Source organism: Equus asinus, chromosome 5, assembly GCF_041296235.1.
Source record: "Equus asinus isolate D_3611 breed Donkey chromosome 5, EquAss-T2T_v2, whole genome shotgun sequence".
NCBI lineage: Eukaryota > Metazoa > Chordata > Mammalia > Perissodactyla > Equidae > Equus > Equus asinus.
The window spans coordinates 101,279,139-101,299,201 of record NC_091794.1 but is presented as its reverse complement, the minus strand read 5'-3'; the positions used below and the strand labels follow the sequence as shown (position 1 = coordinate 101,299,201).

Below are 20,063 nucleotides of genomic sequence, written 5' to 3'. Positions count from 1 at the left end.
CCCGCAGGGTGCCGGCTGTGGTGAGCAACGGGGATGCCCTGGACACAGCTTTCTCTGGGGTCCGGCGTTCCAGCTGGAAGCGGAAAAGCTCCCGTCGTAGTAAGTCTGCCCGCTCCAGGTCCAAGCCCCAGGAGGGTGGTGCCAGGATAACCTCAGAGTGCCCTTGTTTAGGCCGAGAGAGCTGGTGCGGGCTTATGTGAGCCAAGGGGTCGTCCTTACTGGGTGGGCTGCTGTGGGCCTGGTGGCAGCTCCACGGTGGACTGGCCATGGCCCGCGCTTGAGAGCTGCCCCCGTTTGCCGCCTGCTGAGAGCCGTGGTCCAGGAGTAGCTCACACATTCTGCTGTTCGTCCATTCCTCAAATGCTTCCGAAGCTCCTACAACGGGCCAGGCTGGTCTAGGCGGTGGGTGTACCCTGCTGACCAAGACGGGGTCCCTCTGACACAGGCAGGCAGCTACCGTGCAGAGGGCAGGTGCCAGGATGGGGAGCAGGACTGAAGAGACTCCGTAAGGCGGCAAACGAGGGGCAGGGGGCCGGTAGGTGTGTCCAGGCAGAGCGGCCAGCTTGTGCAGGAGGCCAAGGGCGAGGGGTCGCCTGGCGCCTGGGAAGCAGCAGGCGTCTGCGTGGTGGAGGGTAGTGTCTAAGGGGTGGACGGGGCGGGGTGAGGCTGTTGTCTCCTCAGTTCCTCCCAGGGCCTCGGAGGCCATGCTTTTCCGAAGGCAACAGGGAGCCATGAGAGGCAGTGTGTGGCCGCATCTGCATTTCAGTCCAGTCACTGTGGGGTGGGGGGAAGCCACAAGACACGGTGGAGTGGCTGGAGCCCAGTGCGGAGGCGTCCAGGATAGGGAAGCTGAGGGCCGAGACTAGGGACCTGGAGAGAGGGGCTGGTCTCTGAGCCATGTGGGAGGCAGAATCCGGGAGGGGAAGTGGGGGTGAAAAACGAGGCTCCCACAGGGCTCTGGGGGCCCGGGGACTACGGGAAGCAACGCGCTTAGGACAGAGGGGACTTCAGAGTCCATCTGGTCCCACGCCTTCCCGGAGGCCTGTGGGGTGAGGACAGGCCCATCAGGGTGGGGACTAGGCTTCTAAACCCTAGCTCTGCAGGACCCCGCGCCCGTCAAGGGGGCAGAGATTGGGCACACAATTTCACGGGGAGACCTCCTTAAATTTTGCATCCAAGGGGCTGCTAACGTGGGCAGGCTGTGTGCTCTGCCCCGTGAAATGTTAGGCGAGCGCTCTGCTCATTTGCTGAAATTTTCACCAATCAGGAGCTGGCTGAGCTTTGGGGGCCTCTCCTTAATCCCATTCTCCAAGTCCATCCACCACCCCACTCATTTCCTCTACTCACTAGGGCTGCTTTTGCCCTGACTCCCAACCTCTGGGTGGGAGGTGGCTCCTTTTGGGGTAGTGCTGGGAGCCTAGGTGACTTAAGATGCTCCCGGGCCCCAGGACACAGGTGCTGGGTCGGCTTCATGCTCCCAGCAGGTGAGGTGAGCGGAGCAGCTGCCACATCAGCCAGATGGGCAGGGCTGTGGGTGGCAGGGAGGCAGGTCGGGGGGGTCTGCCGCGGTCACTGGGGGGCCTCCTTGGAGGGGTGAGGGGCGGGGAGAAGCAGTGGAACCAGCGTCCTCTGAGAGCAGCGTCAGGCAGGGGCTCCCCAGGGGCCGGGCTGGGTGATGCTGGCCGAGGAGCCAGGATGCCGCGGAGGGAGCTGCTGGCTGGCGCAGCCCTGATGTCAGTCTGGCAGCTGTTCCCGCCCGGGCTGCCACGGCCTCATTCCTGCTCTTCTCCTCTCTCTTCCCTCCAGTCGACCGGTTCACTTTCCCCGCCCTTGAAGAAGATGTGATTTATGACGACGTCCCCTGCGAGAACCTGGATGCCCATCACCCGGGTAAAAGCCTCTTTCACGGTTCCCTGCTTCTCTCCAGCGACCCGGGCAGGCGGGGCGGGGCCCGGGGAGGGTCTTCTCCGTCCATTTCCTTCCGCGCCCCGCCCAGTCCATTGCTCCTCCTCCTTGCTTTTAAAAACCGCTGCGGTGCTGGTCCTCTGGAGAGTCAGGAGCTGGCTGAGGGCGTGGCCAGGCTGGGGCTGGGGAGGGGTTAAGGCTTCACCGGCTGGAGGACGCTCCAGCGTGAGTCCCCCCGGCGAGGCGTTTCACCTCTCCAAGCTTTGATTCCTCTCTCACGGAAATGGGGTAATAGTTCGGGCTTCCCAGGGCTGTCAGGGAAAATGACAGCTTGTTAAACCCGAACTGTGAAGCAGGGAAACTCAGGAATGCCTGTGCCCTGCTGGGGGCGAGGCCCGCGGTGGGCTGAGAAGGTGGGAGAATGTGGCTGCCGAGGGGAAACGGGGGAGGGGGTGAGTCCAGAGGGAGGGCTGCCCAGGGTGGAGGGGTATTCAGTAACAATCCACGTGAGAGCCATCTTCGCTTGAACACATTTGGCCAGCGACTCTTCATTTTCTATCTCCTATAATCTGTTTCAAAACTCTGATTTCAAGAATTCCATCCTCATTCTGCAGACAAGGAAACTGTAGAGGTAGGATTGGCGTTCGAACCCAGGTCATTCTGATTCCAAGGCCAGTGCTCTGTCTGCTACCCCAGGAGGACTTGGGCAGTATTTATGACAGATGAAGCACATTTGTTCCCACTATTCAGTAGACCCCATGAGGTTGGCAGGGCAGGGCTTGTGGCTCCAGTTGACGGTCATATCAGAGAGGTTAATCCACCAACCCCAGATCACACAGCCAGGATTTTATGGACAGCTACCTGACTCTGCTTTTTCTACTACACTATTCTGCCTGCTTTCAGGGGCTCCCCATCTGGTGGGGGAAACGCAGCCCCTGCTTTTGAGGAGCTGCTAGTCTAATAGGAGTGGCTGCAACCATCCTTGGGTTGTGCACAGTCCTATGGGAGAGACACACAGATAACATAACAAGGCCTGAGGGCCCCAGAGCCACACTCCTGACTCCTGTCCCAGGAATGGGGACAGATGGGCTAATGATACCCGCACCCATTTAGCAAGCCCCAGACGAGCCTGGAGCACATTTCTGTGTGTGTGGCTCATTCCAATCCAGGAGAGGTGGGAAGGGCACGTTGTTGGGAGGCAGTGGGGGCTTGTGGGGAGGTCCCAGAGCTAGGACATGTGATTGGCCTGAGCCCCTTGTTTGACCCTGTGGGCTGTTTTCCCACCTCAATCAAATCAAGCAATGAATTACTTGGTCCCAGTCTTCACTGAGCACCGTGGTGTCCCCAGGGCATGGGGATGTGGCAATGTCCCTGTCCTCCTGCAGTTTACCCTGGGGTAGTTAAGAGCAGGTGGCCTGGGAGTCAGCTCTGAGCCTGCAAATTGAGGACCAGGACTCCCACCTGCAGCGTTGTGGGAGGACCCAGGGAGAGCAGGCTGTGGCCAGCCCTCAGCATGTTTGCTGCATGAGGAAGGTTGTTAGTGTTACACCCCCAGGGCCTGGCACTGACCTAGGTGGACTGACGGGGGCCCCGCCGGTGCTCTGTGGGGAGGTGGTCAGCCGAGGAGAGGCCACACGCACCAGCGGACACGCACAGTCCTGGGTTCAGATCCCGGCTGTGCCATTGATTAAGGCACAGAGCTCTGTGCCTTGGGGCCTTGGCTTCCTCCTGTAAAATCAGAATATCATCCTGACCTCACGGGACTTCGGGAAGGGTCACACCAGAGAACTTCTGCTTCCTCTCTCTGGGCCTCAGTGGATGCATCTGTAAAACTGGGGTGGTAATAGCCTTGTCCTTGGGTTGTCGTGAGAATGCCATGAGATTGTGGACAGCAGGCACTGAGGAGTGGTGGTAAGTGGTGGAAGGGGGCCATGATCTTGAGCATCAGTGAGGCCTGAGGCCCCAGAAAGGAGGGCGTGGGGACCAGGACCGCTGGGAGACCCCCAAAGGCTGAGGGTCTGTTACAGGCTCAGGAATTTGGTGACACTGTCTCCACCGGAGAGAGTATTTCTAAACAAGCCCGGGTGATCAGCAGGACGGTGGGGACTTGTCAGAAGGCAGCGTGATGAATGGATGGAGCTGGCACAGGAGTCTGTAGCCCCCTCCCCGTGTACTGCCTGACCTTGGGCAAGCCACATCGCTTCTCTGGGCCCCCGTTTGCTCATCTGTCTAATAGGAGGGGGTGATAATTTGTACCCTGCTGACCCCACAGAGCTGCTGGGAGAATCCAGTGAGAGATGTGGCATGTAGATGTAGGCAGCAGGGGGCCAGTGGCCCTTGCCATTGGAAGTGTGGAGAGGCAGACATTTGAGATGCCCCCTTCTTCCTTGGGGGGAGCCCCAAGAACCGGGCTCTGCCCCTTTGCTCACAGGTTGTGGAGCTGCAGTAATAGGACAATCAGCCCAGCCTTGTAAAGGTCACAGCCTGGTCACCAGCTGCTCCATTCCCTGGAGACATTAGTCACTATTATCTTTTGCTTAAAAATAACCCCGAGCTCCCCCCCCCCATCCTGGGATGTGGGTCTCCAGCTAAGCCTCAGGGCGTCTGTTTTGTTCTTTGGCTGGTGACCTCCCAGGCCCCTCGGCCCCCAGCTTTCCTGTGGGGTGGAGGTGGGGGCTCTGACACTGAGCCCACCAGGGCTACCACGAGTTAGGATCAGCTGCTCTCTGCTGAGTGCTGGCTGGTGCCAGGCTCTTTGCTAGAGTGTTCTCTGTGTGTTTTATTTACTTGACCTTTCAGCTTATTATTATCCCCATTTTGCAGAGAGCCCTCAGAAAGCCAAGGCTCCCTGTTGTCTGGCACACGTGCTCTCTGAGCAGGTTTCGGGAACCCTTCCCCGTGCCGTATTCCTTCTGTGTTGACGAAAGCATTTTGGTCACTCTGTGAGGCCTGCCGTTCAGTTCTCCTCGAGGTGACAGATGGGAAGTGAAACCCAGGGATGCAGGGGAAGCCCCAGATCTCCCAGAGGTGGAGCTGGGGCTGGGCCGGGACCCCGTGTTCTGCCCGGGAAAGTGGCTTTCCCGGAAACCTCAGCCTGGAAGCCGCATCTCCCAGCCAACTTGACGGGGACCCCAAGAGTGCCAGGCCCTGGTGGCCCCTGCTCCTCCAGGCCAGTGGACTCAGGTCTTTGTCCCAGTTTTCTGTCCAAGGCATTTCCTGTGGGGTTTTGGAGAAGGGAATGCTCCTGGATGCTGGGCCAGGCGCGCCCCCTATCGGACCATCCTGGACCCACACGGGAAACTCTTAACGCTCACGACCATCTCCGTTTCACCCTCGAGGATGCTGAGGTCAGGACTGGGTGTCACATCTTCTCTTTTCCACTAAGAAGTGCCAAGGAGGCCCAGAATGAGCACTCAGACCCCAGCAAAGTCATGCTGACAGCGGGAGGAAGTTAGCGTGCCGTCGTGACCCCAGCACATTTCTTGTGCTTTTCTGCATTTTTCGTGTCCTCCTCACTCTGTGGGGTGGACTTTGTGTTGTCATCGCCTCCTTCTTATGGATGAGGAAGTGGAGCTGGGGCCCCAGGACCTGGGCCTGCACCGCCCCCTGCCCACCTGCCGGGCCTCAGAAAGTGGGTCTGGTGGGCTTGGCCTCGGGGCCTGCGCTCACCAGCCCTGTCCCTTGGCCGGCAGGGGTGGAGAGGAACCTGCTCTATGAGGATGCGCACCAGGACAGGACGCCCCGGGAGGCGGAGGACCTAGGCTGGAGCTCCAGCGAGTTTGAGAGCTACAGCGAGGACTCCGGGGAGGAGGCCAAGCCGGAGGCAGAGCCCGCCAAGCACCGAGTGTCCTTTCAGCCCAAGGTGAGGGGCGGGGCATCCCTCCTCTGGCACAGGTGCTGCCCCCGCTCCATTCCTGTGGCAGACCCTGGCATTTGGTCCTATGCTCCTGGGCTCAGATCTGGCTTCAGAATCCTCCTTAACACCGTGCTTCAGGCAGCCCAACCCCTCTGATTAGAGCTGGCACTTGGCTTGAATCTGCTCGATCTCCCTGCCCTGCGGGATGCCTTCTCAGACCAATCTCAGGTCCACACAACCCTCTGGGCTGCTAAGACCATGCTTCTCTCCAGGGCCTTTCAACGTGCCATCCGTGCGCCTGTCTCTTCCGGTGTTTCTGCCTGGAGCCGGGCTCACTCTGCCGATTTCACAGAGGGAGCCAAGGAAGCCGCAAGGAAGACCGATTGTCTGCTTCCTCCTTTCCTGTGGCTGCCTTGCTCCTCCCATCTGTTCTGTAGAAGCCACCAGAAGGCAGATGCTATCCATGCTGAGATGTGGGGTTTAATGGGAGCAGCTGCTTGCAGACAGGCCCTGCCCCCCAACAGGTGACTGGGTCCTTCCCAGCTCCTTTGAAAATGACACAGACAGGCAGGTGGGCTCACCCTTCAGCCAGTCCTGCCAGAAGGTTGGGCAGGGACAAGGCGGGGGGCCCCAGGCCCGGGCTGGGATTTTGGGGTCCTCCAAGTCTTTCCTAGTGCCTCCTGCCCCTTTCTGAATTTGGGGATCCCCTCTGAGAGAGGGATGCTGGCCAGAGCAGCACCCACACCTAGGAGTGTCGAGGTGAGCTTTCCTCAGATCAAGACGGGCTCCCCAAGTCCGTGGGAAGCCTGGGGGCTGAGCAGGTCTCTCCTGAACCCTGAGCTCCGCATGTCTGGGCCTCCGTGGGCTGGGCCACAGAAAACAGACTTGATGTCTTGCTAGCGAAAAAGCTGTGCATCTGTGACACCTACTGTGCCCCCACCAGGCCCATGGGGTGTGGGCTGGGGTACCCGGGGACAGGGAGACCCGACCCAGGCTCCGGGAACCCTTGTGGTCTAGGAGGAGATTTGAAATATGAAACAATTTGTCAAAAATGAAGACAAAAATGCCTTTCTGTTAACACAAGCCCGGGTACCTGTGGCCACCTGTCTGACATGGGTGGGTGCCAGTCCAAGGGGTTGGCAATCCAGGGTCCAATCTGAGGATGCTTCTGAGAGGTGAGTTGGGAGCTGGGGTACAGAAGCCAGAGGAGCTATTCTCAGTCCCTGGCTGTCCCTCCTAATCACCCACAGCCGCTTCCCCAGGCCCCTGCCTTCTTGCTGGGACCAGGAGGGAACTGCAGGCCCCTCTGAGAGGGTAGGAGCCATGGGGCACTGAATCTGGGCTCTCCAGGGGTGCTCCTCAGACTGGCGCGGGCATCAGGACCACAGGGGAAGTTGGTTGCCATCGCAGACGCCAGGCCTTGCTCCCAGGGACCCTGGTTCAGGGTTTGGGTGGGGCCCAGCAATCTGCTTTTTAACCAGCGCTCTGCCCCCAGGGGATACAAGGGGCCCACAGAGAACCCTGACAACTGCTGGGCTGGCCCTCCTGTGGCTGGCCCCAGGGGTGGGGTCTCTGGGGGCTGCCCCTGAGCTCCTGTCCTTCACACCCTCACGCTGGGGGCTTTGGGCTCTTCCCCAGCAGACAAACAACTTGGCCGAGTTTTTGGAATTTCTGACCACGAGGACATTTTCTCTGGCCGTGGGCCAAGCCCCTCCTGCTCCCCGGACAGCAGGCGCCCAGGGAGACGGGATTGTGGAGGGGCCTTTCCTGTGGTCCGCTCTGCCCGGAAACCCCGCCGGGCCCCACCGCGGTGCTCTGCCCTCCTGAGCTGCTCGGTGCACCTGCTCCCGCACCTGGCGCTGCAGCCGCTGCATGTTTCAGGCCACCGCTCTTTGGCTGTGTTGTGTGTGCTGTGGGGCGCCGGGCAGCAGAGGTCTACGGAAGGGTTTTGCCCTGTCCTTGGAGTCTGACCAGGGCCCTGGCGCCCTGCCCAGCTGCCAGAGAGCGAGTGGAGCCCCTCCTCCAGATGTCTCCAGAGGCCAGCCCTCAGTCCGCAAATTTTTGCCAAAGAAAGTGACTGAGGGTCTGCAGAGGGACCTCCTTGGGAGCAGCTGACCCAGATGTGAGCAGGAGCCCGGTCCTCTTATGTGAACGAGCTCCTGCTGGCCGCCGCTCATGGTCAGTGGGAGGCGGTTTTTCCAGTTGTGCAGTGGGTTGCGTTGAGCTCTTCCACTTTCTGATTATGATCTCTTCATAATCAAGGTCACCGTGTCCAGCTGGCCAGCAGACTGGGCACGAGTGTCAGCTCTGACCTCAGCCTTGTTCACTCCCCTGGTCTGATCTGGCCAGTTCTACAGTTTACCTCCCATCCCAGTTCTTCTGACCCTTAGAGCAGCGGAGGGGCATCAGAAGGCCCAGGGGCTTTCTGATTTTATTGTGTCAACATCTTATTTATACATGAAATAGGACTTGGTACAAACCCCAAGCTCCCCAGTTTTTTGGGAGTCTGAGTAACTCTCAGAAGGATCCCTGTCCTGCTCTTTCCTCACATAATAGTGAACACTTGCCTCGTGTGGTATAGTTTCCAAAGCAGTTTCATTTAATGTTTCTAATACTGTAGAGTGGTTAGAATTATTTGCATTAAGAGTCTCATTTTGTTGATCAGAGAACCTAAATGGCAGAAGCTCAGAGAGGTTAGATGATCTGGTTAGGGTCACACAGCCAGCTGCAACTCCACATCACATATGCTTTGAGGGAAAATACCTTGTCCATCTGTCCGTCCATCCATCCATGCATCCCTCTGTCCCTTCATCCTTTCATCCTTCCATCCCTCCATCCAACCATCCATCTTTCCGTCCCTCCATCCTTCCATCCTTCCGTCCCTCTGTCCATCCTTCCTTCCATCCACCTATCCATCCATCCATCCATCGATTCAACCATCCAACACTCCATCCAAATAACTATCCATCTAGTCAACAAATAATGACTTATTATTTGAAAGATAGTATAGTAATAGCTTCCTTCATTTTTTTTCTTTCCTGAGGAAGATTTGCCCTGAGCTAGCAGATGTTTCCAATCTTCCTCTTTTTGATTGCGAGCTGCCACCACTGCCTGGCCACTGACAGACGAGTTGGTGTAGGTCTGTACCCAGGAACCAAATCCAGGCTGCTGAAGTGGAGCACGCCAAACTTAACCACTAGGCCACCAGGGCTGGCCCAATGGCTTCCATTTTTTGAACATTTCCTAAGCTCTGGGCTTTATGTGTATTGTCCGTTTAATTTTCTCAATAACTGTGTGAAGCTATTGTTGTGGCCACTTTACCTGTGAGGCAGCTGTAGCTCAGAGAGGTAAAGAGACTTTTGCAGCTGGTAAGTGGGGAGCGGTGATTTGACTCTGGGCCCGGCTGCCTCCAGAGCTCATACTCTTGATTCCTCTGCTTGTCGACGTCTCTAGAAGTAGTACCTGTCTCCGTCTTGCATGTACTTCACCAAATGTCACTATTGCTCATACAGTTCATGCATTTGAATGTCTATCTGCTCATCTGTCCATCCGTCTGTCTTCCCAGGTCGTATGTAAGGTAGTCATCCATCCATCCTTCCATCCTGTTGCCCACCCCTCCATTTCTCCCTCCCTTCCTCCGTCGACTCCTCCCTCTGTTCATCCGCCCTTCCTCCAGCGGCGTGCTGGAGCCAGCGCCGCCCAGCTCACGAGAGCCCAGGAGCCAGTTGTGTGCCTCTCCTTCTGACTCCACCTTCAGTCATGTCGCTAGCTTGAATTGGCCAAGGTGGGAGCATTCACACCGTGGAAATGCTGCAAGGCAGGGCTTTTTCTCCTGGAGAACTGGTCGTTAAATATTTACCAGCACAGCACTGCCTCTATCCATCCACCAGTCCATCCATCCTTTTATTTATTCATCTGACTGTTCATCCCTCCATCTATTTACCCTGCTACACAGTCACCTAACTAATTTGCCCACCCAGCCATTTGTCTGTCCACCCATCCCTCCATCCATGAGCCTGTCCATCTGCCCATCCATCTTTGCATTGTCCAGCCATCCCTCTGTTCATTTACCTGTCTTTCTCCGCGTTTGCTCGTGCATCCATTTATCCCCTTGCCCACTGTTCCACCCGTCCATCCATCTCACAAACTTGCTGAGAGCTTCCTGTATCACGAGCCCTGTGCTGGGCCCCCGGGATGGGGAGATGACTAAGACACAGTCCGAGCATTGTTCCCCTTCCCTGAGAGACGGGGGCCTGGGCTGTTCCCCTCCCAGCTCCTCCCCAGCAGCAGGATTCCCTGCTGCAGAGACCAGCACCTGGCTGCCTGGCATGTTTGGGTTCGATGCTGCTGGAGCCGATTCCATGCAGGATCCGATTCCAGGCAAGAGCCTGGCCGGACTGCTGCTTGGCCCTGGTCATCCCCAGGTCCCAAATCCTACCTGTTCCGAGTGGTCCCTCTGCCACCTTACCTGACTCTCCTTTTTCCTCTGATGTCCATGTTTTGTCTCCTCCCTGTCCCGCCTGCTCCTCTCACCTGCTGCTCTCCTTCTGCCTGGCCGCTTGGGGGCTCCAGCTTTCTCCAGACCTGACTAGGCTAAAGGAGAGATACGCCAGGACTAAGAGAGACATCTTGGCTTTGAGAGTTGGGGGGAGAGACATGCAGGAGCTGAAGCACAAGTACGATTGTAAGGTATTGTCTGTCTGTCCCTCCCAGGTCCTTTCTTTCTGCTCCTGGGGCCGCAGAGGGTGGGCCTGAGTCCCAGGGCTGCCCCCGAGACCTGGCACTGGCCGCATCTCACATCTCTGCGGGAACTGGTCTATGCCGTAAGCCGGCTCTGTTCCTGTCCATGTTCTTGCCTCTTTCTTTCACCCTCAAGTGAAACCTTCGCCATCTACAAGAATTCCTGGGTGGGTTTTCAAACTTTAGGGTCCTCAGAATGGCCTGGGGGTGCTTTGGAAAATGCAGATTCCTGAGCTCCACCTGCAGAGATGCTGATCTGCAGTTCTGGACCAAGGCTCAGGAATCTGCGTATTTGATAACTATGGCAGGTGGGTTTGGGTTACGCTTTGAAAAATGTGAGTGTTGGTGACCTTGGACACTCTTCCCCCTCCGAGCTGTTCAGAGAGATCCAGGGTAAGGAACCTGTAGGAGAAATCGAGTACCCTCTCCCTACATGGGACTCAGACTTCTGGATAATGATATTGACAGCAGTGGCTTCCATTAATTGAGCAGCTACTGTGTGCTGTGGATTTTTTTGGGGCCCGCAGTCCTGGGTTTGAATCGCAGTCCCACCGCTTCCTCATTGTGTGATCCTGGGCAGGCCTCTTGACCTCTCTGAGCCTCGGTTTCCTTGTCTGTGAAATGGGGGCATTAACAGGACCAGCCCCCGGGGTGGCTGTGAGGATTAGAGGAGCCAGATCTGTAGGGTGCTGAGTGCTGCTCTTGGCACAGCCTCAGAGCTCAGTGGATGGTGGCTTTATTATTTGCACACCTGACCGTTTTGTCCCCAGGGCACCTGGGAGGCAGCTGTCTTACTGCTGTCACTTAGCCTTAGTGAGGCTGGTGACTGAAGTTCCTAGCTGCTGGTCACCCCAGTGGTCAGCGGCAGAGCTGGGGTTCAATCCTGGGTCTGTGCCAAAGCCGGCGCACCCTCTGTCCTGTAGGCTCTTTCATCAGAACCTGAGGAAGGTACTTCACAGTTTGCATGGCCCTTTTACAGACTCCCCGAGAGGCCCGTGACCCAGGGTGGGGGCTGGTTTAACTTCTCAGGTGCCCCGGCCCTGGCCTCTGCACTGTGAAGCTGGGTGGAGGTGGCAGGTTGACTCAGGGACACCTTCCACAGTGTCTGCCAAGAGAAGGGCCTCCGATGGTTCCCCCAAAGATCACTTTGGGGTTCCTAGGACAGCCCCTTAATGGCTTTCTGCCAGGGTAGGAACTGGGCTCCGGACCAGAGGTTTCCAACCTTGAGGTTGTGAGCCCCCCGGAAGAGTTTGAGCACCTCTGTGCAGTTTTTGGGGTCAACATCTCTCCCTCTCGTTAGATTCTCACGGGCAGTCGTGACCAGCCCACGAAAGGCCGAGCACCACTGCTCCAGGATTGTGCCATCCAGACGCAGGGAGGGGCTAGAGGACTTCCCTTTCCCCCGATGATAGTTTCCAGAAACTCGGCCTTGTTCCTGAAAAGCCGCCCCCTGCCCGCAGCCCCAGCTCCTGCGTGGTTTTCGGCAAACCTTCCTCGCCCAGACCCCCAGGAGGTGCCCGGGCCCTTAAGTGGGGACCAAGGGGCTTTTGGGGGGAAGGTGATGGTGAGCAGAGACCAGAGACCCTGCAGCCGAGTGCTCCCCACCCCCTCCCAGCAGAGCTTCAGGAAGGAGAGGGTTTCCCCAGAACTGCACTATCCGTTATGCCAGCCATGTGGCTATTTAAATCGAAATTAATTAAAATTAAACATAATCAGGAATTTGCATTCTCACTTACACCAGCCAACTTTCCAGTGTCCAGAAGCTACGTGTGGCTAGTGCCTGCCGTACTGGACAGCACAGATAGAGAGCATTTCCATCATTGCAGAAAGTCCTATCGGACAGCCCTGGCTGTGTGTCGGGGAAGATGCCAGGGCTGGGCTGGGGGCTGGAGGCTGAGGGGACAGAAGAATGAGTTAGGGGACAGCAGCTCTGTTTGCAGGCCCGGCCCCCCCCCGCCAGCGCCCAGGATGCCCGCTTCTTCCTCCTGGGCATGCCGTCCCCCCCGCGCCTCGAGCTCTGCTTGGCTTGCTGTGCTGGTGTCCACGGGTCGCTCCCCACCCTGCAATTCTGCCTCCCCGCTCCTGGGCTCAGTAAGAAACCTGGTGTTTTGGGGGCAAGGCTTCCTCACTGGGGCTCAGCAGGTGGGATGGGGTCCTCCCTTCTTTTTAGTCACCCCTAAAGTAACCACTGACATTGGTACAGCTCGTTTCACTGCTCAGCACGCTTTCCCAGACCCTGTCAGTTTCGTCCTCACAGACCCTGGCGAGTCTCAGTGGGGAAACTGAGGCTCAGCAAGGTTAAGACTTGTCCAGAGTCACGCCGCTGGGAAGTGGCACAGCTGGGATTTGACCCGCACCTAGGGCTCCAGGCCTTGAGCCATTTCCTCAGTGTCACACCATCTTCTTAATTTGGTACCTACCCACATCATTTGTCCCAAAGGGAAAAAGTCGGTAGGACCTCCCCTTGTTCATAAAGAGGGAAATCCCCTGGGTATGAATGCCCCTTCTCACCCCGTCCAGGAGGGCTTGGGGTGCACTACCCCGCTGTCTCTCTTGGCCTCTGCTGCCCACCTCCCTGGGGGAAATGGGCCATGGAGTCCCGATGGCTGCAGGCTGGGCCAGGAGGTCTAGGTGGGGCTGGTGGCCCTGGCGGTAGGTGTCCCAGGGCCTCCCTCAGCTCCTCTGATGAGCCCTCTGCCTTTGCTCAGATGACCCAGCTCATGAAGGCCGCCAAGAGCGGGACCAAGGACGGGCTGGAGAAGACGAGGATTGCCGTCATGCGCAAAGTGTCCTTCTTGCACAGAAAAGACGTCCTCGGTGAGGCTCTTGGGCCCAACTGGGAGGAGGGTCGGTGCTCAGCCCTGTGACAGTGGGGTCACTTGGTGTCTGGGCCCCTCTGGCTATGGGGGTGGGAACTGGTCTCATCCTCTTCCCTGCTTTGGCAGGGTGGCCCTCTCTTCTGGGAGAGGTGGGGCCTCTCTCCGTTCTGCATCCCTGCCCTTGCTCCTTGTTGTGGCCTTCTGCCTCAGCCTGCCTCCTGCTCTGTCCGACTCCCCTGGCCTCATCTTTGGGTGCTCCCATTCATTCCTTCCGTTGTCCATCCACCCATCTCTCCACCATCCACCAGCCAATATTGATTGAACACCTAACAAGTGCCATGCCCCTTGCTGGGTGCAGGGCCACTAAGATGAATTAAGCAGCATTTCCTCCAGGAGCTCCTGGTGCAGTGAGGGAGACAGGCATGTAAACAGGAGATGACCGTAGTGATCCATGAGCCGCATGGTGGGGTACCATGGCGGGAGGTGGGGTACCATAGCCGAAGCACGAAGGAAATGAGTATGGAATGTGAGAAAGAAAGGCCAGGGAAGGGCTGAGAACATAAGGAGAGGGAGACCCAGGTGAGTCAGGCAGCGGGAAATGGCGCAGGGAGCAGGTGCTCCGGATGGAGGAGGGAGCATTTGCAAAGGTCCGGACGTGGGGAAGTATGAGATGTCCAAGAAATGAATTTTGTGATAATCACCATCTTTCGAGTATTTAGTGTGTACCGGGCACCCTGCTAAGAGCTTTGCGATTCCTCACTTTATCCTTATAAACACTAACAGGTACAGAGGACTGTCCTGATCCCATTTGGAGGTGAGGAAGCAGGCACAGAGTGGTTCAGTGACTTGTCTGGGGACACACAGGCATGGAAGGGATGGAAGAGGCTTTATCTGGCTGGAGCGAGGGCAGGGGCGAGGGATCAGGGCCAGGTCAGCACAGGCATTCAAGCCAGGGAGAACTTTGAGACTCTGTGCCCTCTTGAAAAGTTGTGTATTTTACCCTGTCTGTGCCTCAGTTTCCTCATCTGCACAATGGGGCTAATATGACATCTGTCTCAGGGAGCCATGGTGGGGATGACCAAGGAAGTGTGTGGAAAGAGCCCAGCACAGCTCTCGGCCCCTGTGTGGCAGGCGGTGTTCTCGGTGGGCAGTCACTGAGTGGAGGTATCTGGTGCTAGGACAGCATCTCGCTGACCCGGGTCAGATCTGGCTCCACGCCTCCTGGCTGTGTGACCTTGCACAGTTCTTGCCCTCTCGGAGTGCAGGTTCCTTATCTGTGAAATGGGTTTAACCCGCCACCACCTGCTCTTGATGCAGTGTAAACCTTTGGGGGAGCCCTGGCTCCCGAGGAGGGACATGACAGGCCGACGAGCCACTCCAAACTTAGTGGAGTGGCTGGAGAAAGGATGGGGTGGACTGGCCAGCTGGGAGCTGTTGCTGGTCATCCTCCCCACCCCCAGGCTGACCAGGCGGCCAGCGGGCTCTCCCAGGCCCTCCCCGCCTCCCGTTAGCCCGGAGCCTTTCCTAAGTCACCCTCCCACCAGAGCGTTATTAATAGCCTCAGCAGGGCTCGAATCACCGGCCAAGAATGTTACCCAGCGGCGCATGGGGGAAGAGGAAGCCGCGGGGCCGGCGGCTGGGGTGGGTGCGGAGTGATGCCCGGGGTGCCATGTGGGCCAGGCAGGAGGGCCTTCACCACCCCCACCCTCACACTGTCGTCCGCTGTCCCTCCTCCTCCTCGTCCGTCTCCTGCTCAGGTAAGGGCCAGCCTGGGTGTCCCGGCTCCCTCGGCCCCCTGGGGCTACTGCCACTTCTTCTTTCTTCCCAGCCTCCCCGCAGCACCCACTTCCTGCTGCCCACGGCCACCGCCGCCGGGTTTCAGAGCCGAGAGCAGCCCGGGGCCGTCTCCCTGGGCCTGTGTCTCTGTCGTGGGGGCTAAGACCGTCAAGGCCGGGTTCCCACACTCTGCCCAACCTCCCCTCTTCCTCTCTGCCCGAACCTGCCTGTCCCCTTCTGTCCTCCATCTGAGACGCCCCCACTCCTGCCCACATGTCCTTCTTGGACACCAGTGAACTTCGTCTCTTTTAAATCTTTGCCTTTTTTTTTGAGAGATGAAAACACAAAGCCAAACAGCCCAGTCCTTCTCTGGGCTTCCTTTCTCCCTTTTTTTAGGCATCCAGAAAAAACTATTTTTAGTGCCTAGTGATGGGGACATGGGCGGCCTGGCCTTCGCCAGGCCAGAGCAGGCGGGTGTGAGCAGGGACAGTGACTTCTGGCAGATGGACTCTGCGAACTGAGCCCCCGTGGCCGCGGCTCTGTGCCCTCGCTCACTTGCCCCCGTCTGCTTAGGGACGGACAATTCCTACGGGGTGTAGCAGTGGGAGGCTCTGACCCCTGTGGCCCCGGGAGCTGCTCCTCCCCAGGACCCTGGTCTAGGGAGGGTCCCAGCTCCTGGAGCCTGAGCAGGGCGTGTCGTCCTCGCCTTGCACTTGTCACCAGCCCGTCTGCCTTTCCAGGTGACTCGGAGGAGGAGGACATGGGGCTCCTGGAGGTTAGCGTTTCGGACATCAAGCCCCCAGCCCCGGAGCTGGGCCCCATGCCCGATGGCCTGAGCCCTCAACAGGTCTGTGAGCAGGGAGGTTGGGGGGTGGGATTTGCAGGGGAAGGGCAGATGGGGGTCCCAGCCTGCTCCCTGGGGCCACAAACGTCTGGGTCTTGAAGGGGAAGTGATGATCAGGGGGCTCCTGGGTCCCTTTGCAACCAGCTGCATGGACTTCTCAAATGGACTCCACAGGTTCTGTGCCCTTGTCCTGGGGGGTGGTGGGCCCCAGCTTTTAGAGCATGTGTTTCCCATTGCCATGGCAACCAGAGCAGCTCCTGTGTAACTGTTTCAAATGAAGGTGTTTGAAGAAAGGGACTGCAGGAAAAAAGGGTTGAGAAGCATTGAGCTCATCCAACTCCAGGGAGACTCTGGAGGTGCCCAGCACCCCCTCCCTCCATGTGTCATCAGGTTGGGCCTCAGAGTCACGTGGGCATCTCCCAGGAGCTGGGGTTCTTGGGGCAATGTCTTCCTTCCCCCAGAGCATCACACTGAGATCGGGCGGCTTTGCTCTGGGACCTTGGCAGAGTCACACTTGACTCCCTCCCAGTGTGGGCTTTCCCAGCCACGGGACAGGGTGAGAGACCCCCGCTTTCCTCTGGGTGTGAGGACACTGAGCGCGACTGGTCGGGGCCGCAAGCTCAGTCAAGGGATTTGCCAAGTTTTTGGTTGGCAGAAAATCCTGATGTTTGGCTTCTTGAAAATCAGGGAGCTGTGGCTACCACCTCCCTTCTTGGGAGTCTGTCCACCTGCTTCCGTCGTCTCTGTTGCCTGCCTGGCCCCTGACCGGCACTGAGATGCTGACACACCCCTCCTCCCCAGTGCAGCCCAGTGTCGCTGTTGGAGCCGGCTGAGACCCCGGGCTTCCAGCTCATCGTCCAGGGCTCCTCTTCCTGGTGCTCGCTGAGTCTCTCTCCTCGGGAGCCTTTTGCATTTCCTGGATCCGGCAGTATTAGTTACTCCAGGCCAGTGGCTCTCAATCAAGGCGATTTTGCCCCCCAGGGGACATTTTTGGTCTGGTCACATTCTTGGTTGTCACAGCTTGGGGTGCTACTGGCATCTAGTGAGTGAGGCCAGGGATGCTGCTGACCGTCCTACAGTGCACAGGATAGTCCCCACGACAGAGAATTACCAGGCCCCAAAGGTCAACGTGCTGAGCTTGAGAACGCTGCTCTGGGAACAGCTGGGGCACCTGGGGATGGTTGACAATGCATCCAACTATGAGACAGCGTGAGGGACAGCAGCCTGGCCCATCACACGGCCATGGGGCTGTGTGGGCCGTGGGCAGGCCTGGGCCACAGGCAGGCTGTGGAAAGGGAGGAGAAGGTGTGTGGAGGCAGGAGGGAGGCGGCAGAGGGGAGCAGGGGAGATGGTGGTGGGCGTCTGGATTGATGCTCTCCGGATGGCTGTGGGTGGCGCACTGGGGGTCAGGCACCCTCTCAGCCCTGGACCAAGGTGGACAGGCTCCCCGTTGGACAACCCTCACATAGGACAGCTTTCATGAGCTCTGTCCCAGCTTCGCTGCACAATAGGATCACCTGGGAAGCTTTAAACACCCCCATACCCAGGTCGCACCCCATACCAGTGCAGTCAGAATGTCTGGGGTGGGAGCCATTGGACAGTATTTTTTAAAGATGCCCATGTGATTCCACTGTGCAGCAAAGTTTGCTGCCTCCTGCCCCCCTCCCCTGCCGTGTCCAGGGGAGGGCTTCCTGGCTGGGAGCTGGTCAGGCTGCTCCTGAGGGACATGTTGATTCCTGCTGAAGAGAGATGGGGATGGCGAGGGGGCAGGGAAGCCCACTGGGTCGGCGGGGGGACTATCTTGTAGGAGAAGGATTGATTAAGGTTTGGATCAACGAGTGCTGGGAGTTGAGATTCAGTTCTATCTAAGAAAGAATTTTCTACTAGAGTCATTCAAAGATGGAGAAGGCCGCCTGTCCTCATGGCGGATAGGTGGCGATTCCCCCATCCCTGGCAAGCAGAGGCCAGGCAGAGTCTTGAGTCCCGGTGCCCCCTGCCCGCATCCTGCAGTCTGGGGAGCACAGGTGTTTCTCCGGGGCGAGCAGGGGCTCTGGGAGGACGTGCGGGCCCACCAGGCCCCAGTGGTCCCAGGAGCGGGCTCTGGGAGGATCGTGCCCCTTCTGCCCTCAGCTGTCAGCTCCTCTGGGCATCGCGACTCCCCTTCATGTCACCCGGGCTCTGCACACGCAGGGGCTCGCTCTGTGCCGTGGTCGGCTCGGGTGCTGACCATGTTTTCCGCCCGAGCAGGTGGTGCGGAGGCACATCCTGGGCTCCATCGTGCAGAGCGAGGGCAGCTACGTGGAGTCTTTGAAGCGAGTACTCCAGGTACAACGCCGGGGCCTCTGGGGAGAGGGCAGGGAGGACCCTGGAGGGACACTGCACAGGGAGCCTTTGGGGACTGAGGGCAGTTTTAAGGGGAAGGGGCGGAGGGCCAGCACTTTCATAGGGACAGCAGGACCTCCAGGTGGAGGACACCGAGAATTCCTGATGCTCTGGTGTCCGTGGGAAGACTGCCTTTTCTGAAACAAAGTTGGGGTTCTGTGCAACAAGGGCTGTCCCAGATCGTCGAGGGCTTGTGGGCCTTGTGCCTGGAAGGGACCTTGCCTTCGTCGGCACTCCGGGAGCCCCCTGGGGTGGGGCCAGGTCTCCCTGTCACCCTGGAGCTCTCTGAGGCGGGGACGTGCCCTCTCGTTCGTCATAAGGGTGTCCAGGGGTTGCTCAGTAGATGCTCGTGTGACCTGAGTAAGGCGTGCCGACCTGGTCTCGTGTTTGCGTTCCTGAGATGGTGACTCTTCCAGGATGTTGGGGGCTCTCTGAATGAGGCCACCAGGGAAGGGAATTGTCGGGGTTGGAGGGTGCTAATAACACCTTCTCTTCCCTCCCATCCACAGAGGGGAGGCCGGACATCAGGCGGGTGGAGATGAAAACATCCCGTGTTCCTGACAAAGCCGGCTGGAGAGGGGGGCTCTAGTTCCGGGGGCCAAGGGAGCTTTCTGTGACGTCCCTGTCACTGCTCGATTAGACGGACTGGCTGGGTTGTAGGCAGAGCAGAACAGGGCCCGCCCGGACCCTGGGGCCTGCCTCCGGGGGCTCCTTGCAGGCAGGTGTCTTTCTCCCGTCCCAGCTTAACACAGGAGTCATGGCGGTGGGTTGTGGGTGGGCAAAGAGGGGTCGGGGTGTTACATTCATGGAGAGCCTTCCGGAAGGACAGGTGGGGAGTGAGGACAGGGCCACCCAGGGCCCTCTGAGTTCTGCTTGGCCTTGTCCGGGCTGCCTTGAGGGTGGGGGGCTGGGAGGGGCGCTCACCCTTGCCCACCCCTGCAGGATTACCGCAACCCCCTGATGGAGATGGAGCCCAAGGCGCTGAGCGCCCGCAAGTGCCAGGCAGTGTTCTTCCGCGTGAAGGAGATCCTGCACTGCCACTCCATGTTCCAGATCGCCCTGTCCTCCCGCGTGGCCGAGTGGGACGCCACCGAGAAGATCGGGGACCTCTTCGTGGCTTCAGTAGGTGTCCCTACCCTCTCTTTCCGTGGCTCGCCAAGGGAGAAACCACGGCCCTGAGCTGGATGTCATCAGCCAGCCTCCCGCCTCCGCCTGGTCACCTTGTCTAAGCCAGTGCGGTCAGAGGGTGGCAGGGCCGCAGTCAGCCTGGCCTAAGCTGGCGTGGGTGCCATGCCTCCAGTGTGTCTTTGGGGTGTCTGCAGGTGTGGTGAGGCCGGCGCACTGTCCTGGCTCTGTTCAGGTGGCAGCACTTCTGGGAGGCTGGCCACCGTGGGCAGCTGCCGGGCTGGTCTGAAGCCCCTTGCCGAGCCCTCGCAGAGTGACTGCTCTTGGAGATGCTCACATGGCCTCGGCCTCGGCCCCCAGAGGCCGCCCCAGGGTGTCGGGGCGGGAGCTCTGGTTGGTGCTCCAGGAGGCCTGGCCTGGTCCCAGCTCAGTCGTGCAACCTCAGGCGGCTCCAGGGCTGTCTCCGGCTCAGGTCTCCATCCATGGAAGGAGGGGTGCACTGGACTCGTGGTTTTTCAAACCAAAGTCTGTGGGCCCCAGAGAGATTCATGGGGGAGGGGATCCAGTCGGTGGAACTGCACCTTGATCTGTTTTAGGTAAATTAAGTTTTGCTAAA

General features: G+C 58.7%; 1 protein-coding gene across 20 annotated transcripts in view; it reads left to right on the top strand.

Moving 5' to 3' along the window:
• ARHGEF10L (Rho guanine nucleotide exchange factor 10 like) overlaps positions 1-20,063 on the top strand; it is a 155,058-nt gene that overhangs the window by 66,079 nt on the left and 68,916 nt on the right. For 8 of the 20 annotated variants that reach the window (XM_014836162.3, XM_044769813.2, XM_070510922.1 and 5 more), the window contains exons 5-12: positions 8-99; positions 1,807-1,890; positions 5,598-5,767; positions 10,334-10,450; positions 13,210-13,318; positions 15,837-15,943; positions 18,188-18,265; positions 19,265-19,444. In XM_014836162.3, coding sequence (XP_014691648.2) covers positions 8-99; positions 1,807-1,890; positions 5,598-5,767; positions 10,334-10,450; positions 13,210-13,318; positions 15,837-15,943; positions 18,188-18,265; positions 19,265-19,444 — 937 coding nt within the window. Of the gene's footprint in view, positions 1-7; positions 100-1,806; positions 1,891-5,597; positions 5,768-6,176; positions 6,286-10,333; positions 10,451-13,209; positions 13,319-14,893; positions 15,078-15,836; positions 15,944-18,187; positions 18,266-19,264; positions 19,445-20,063 lie in introns of those variants that run through there. The other 12 variants (XM_014836171.3, XM_070510924.1, XM_070510927.1 and 9 more) reach the window with 5 other exon arrangements.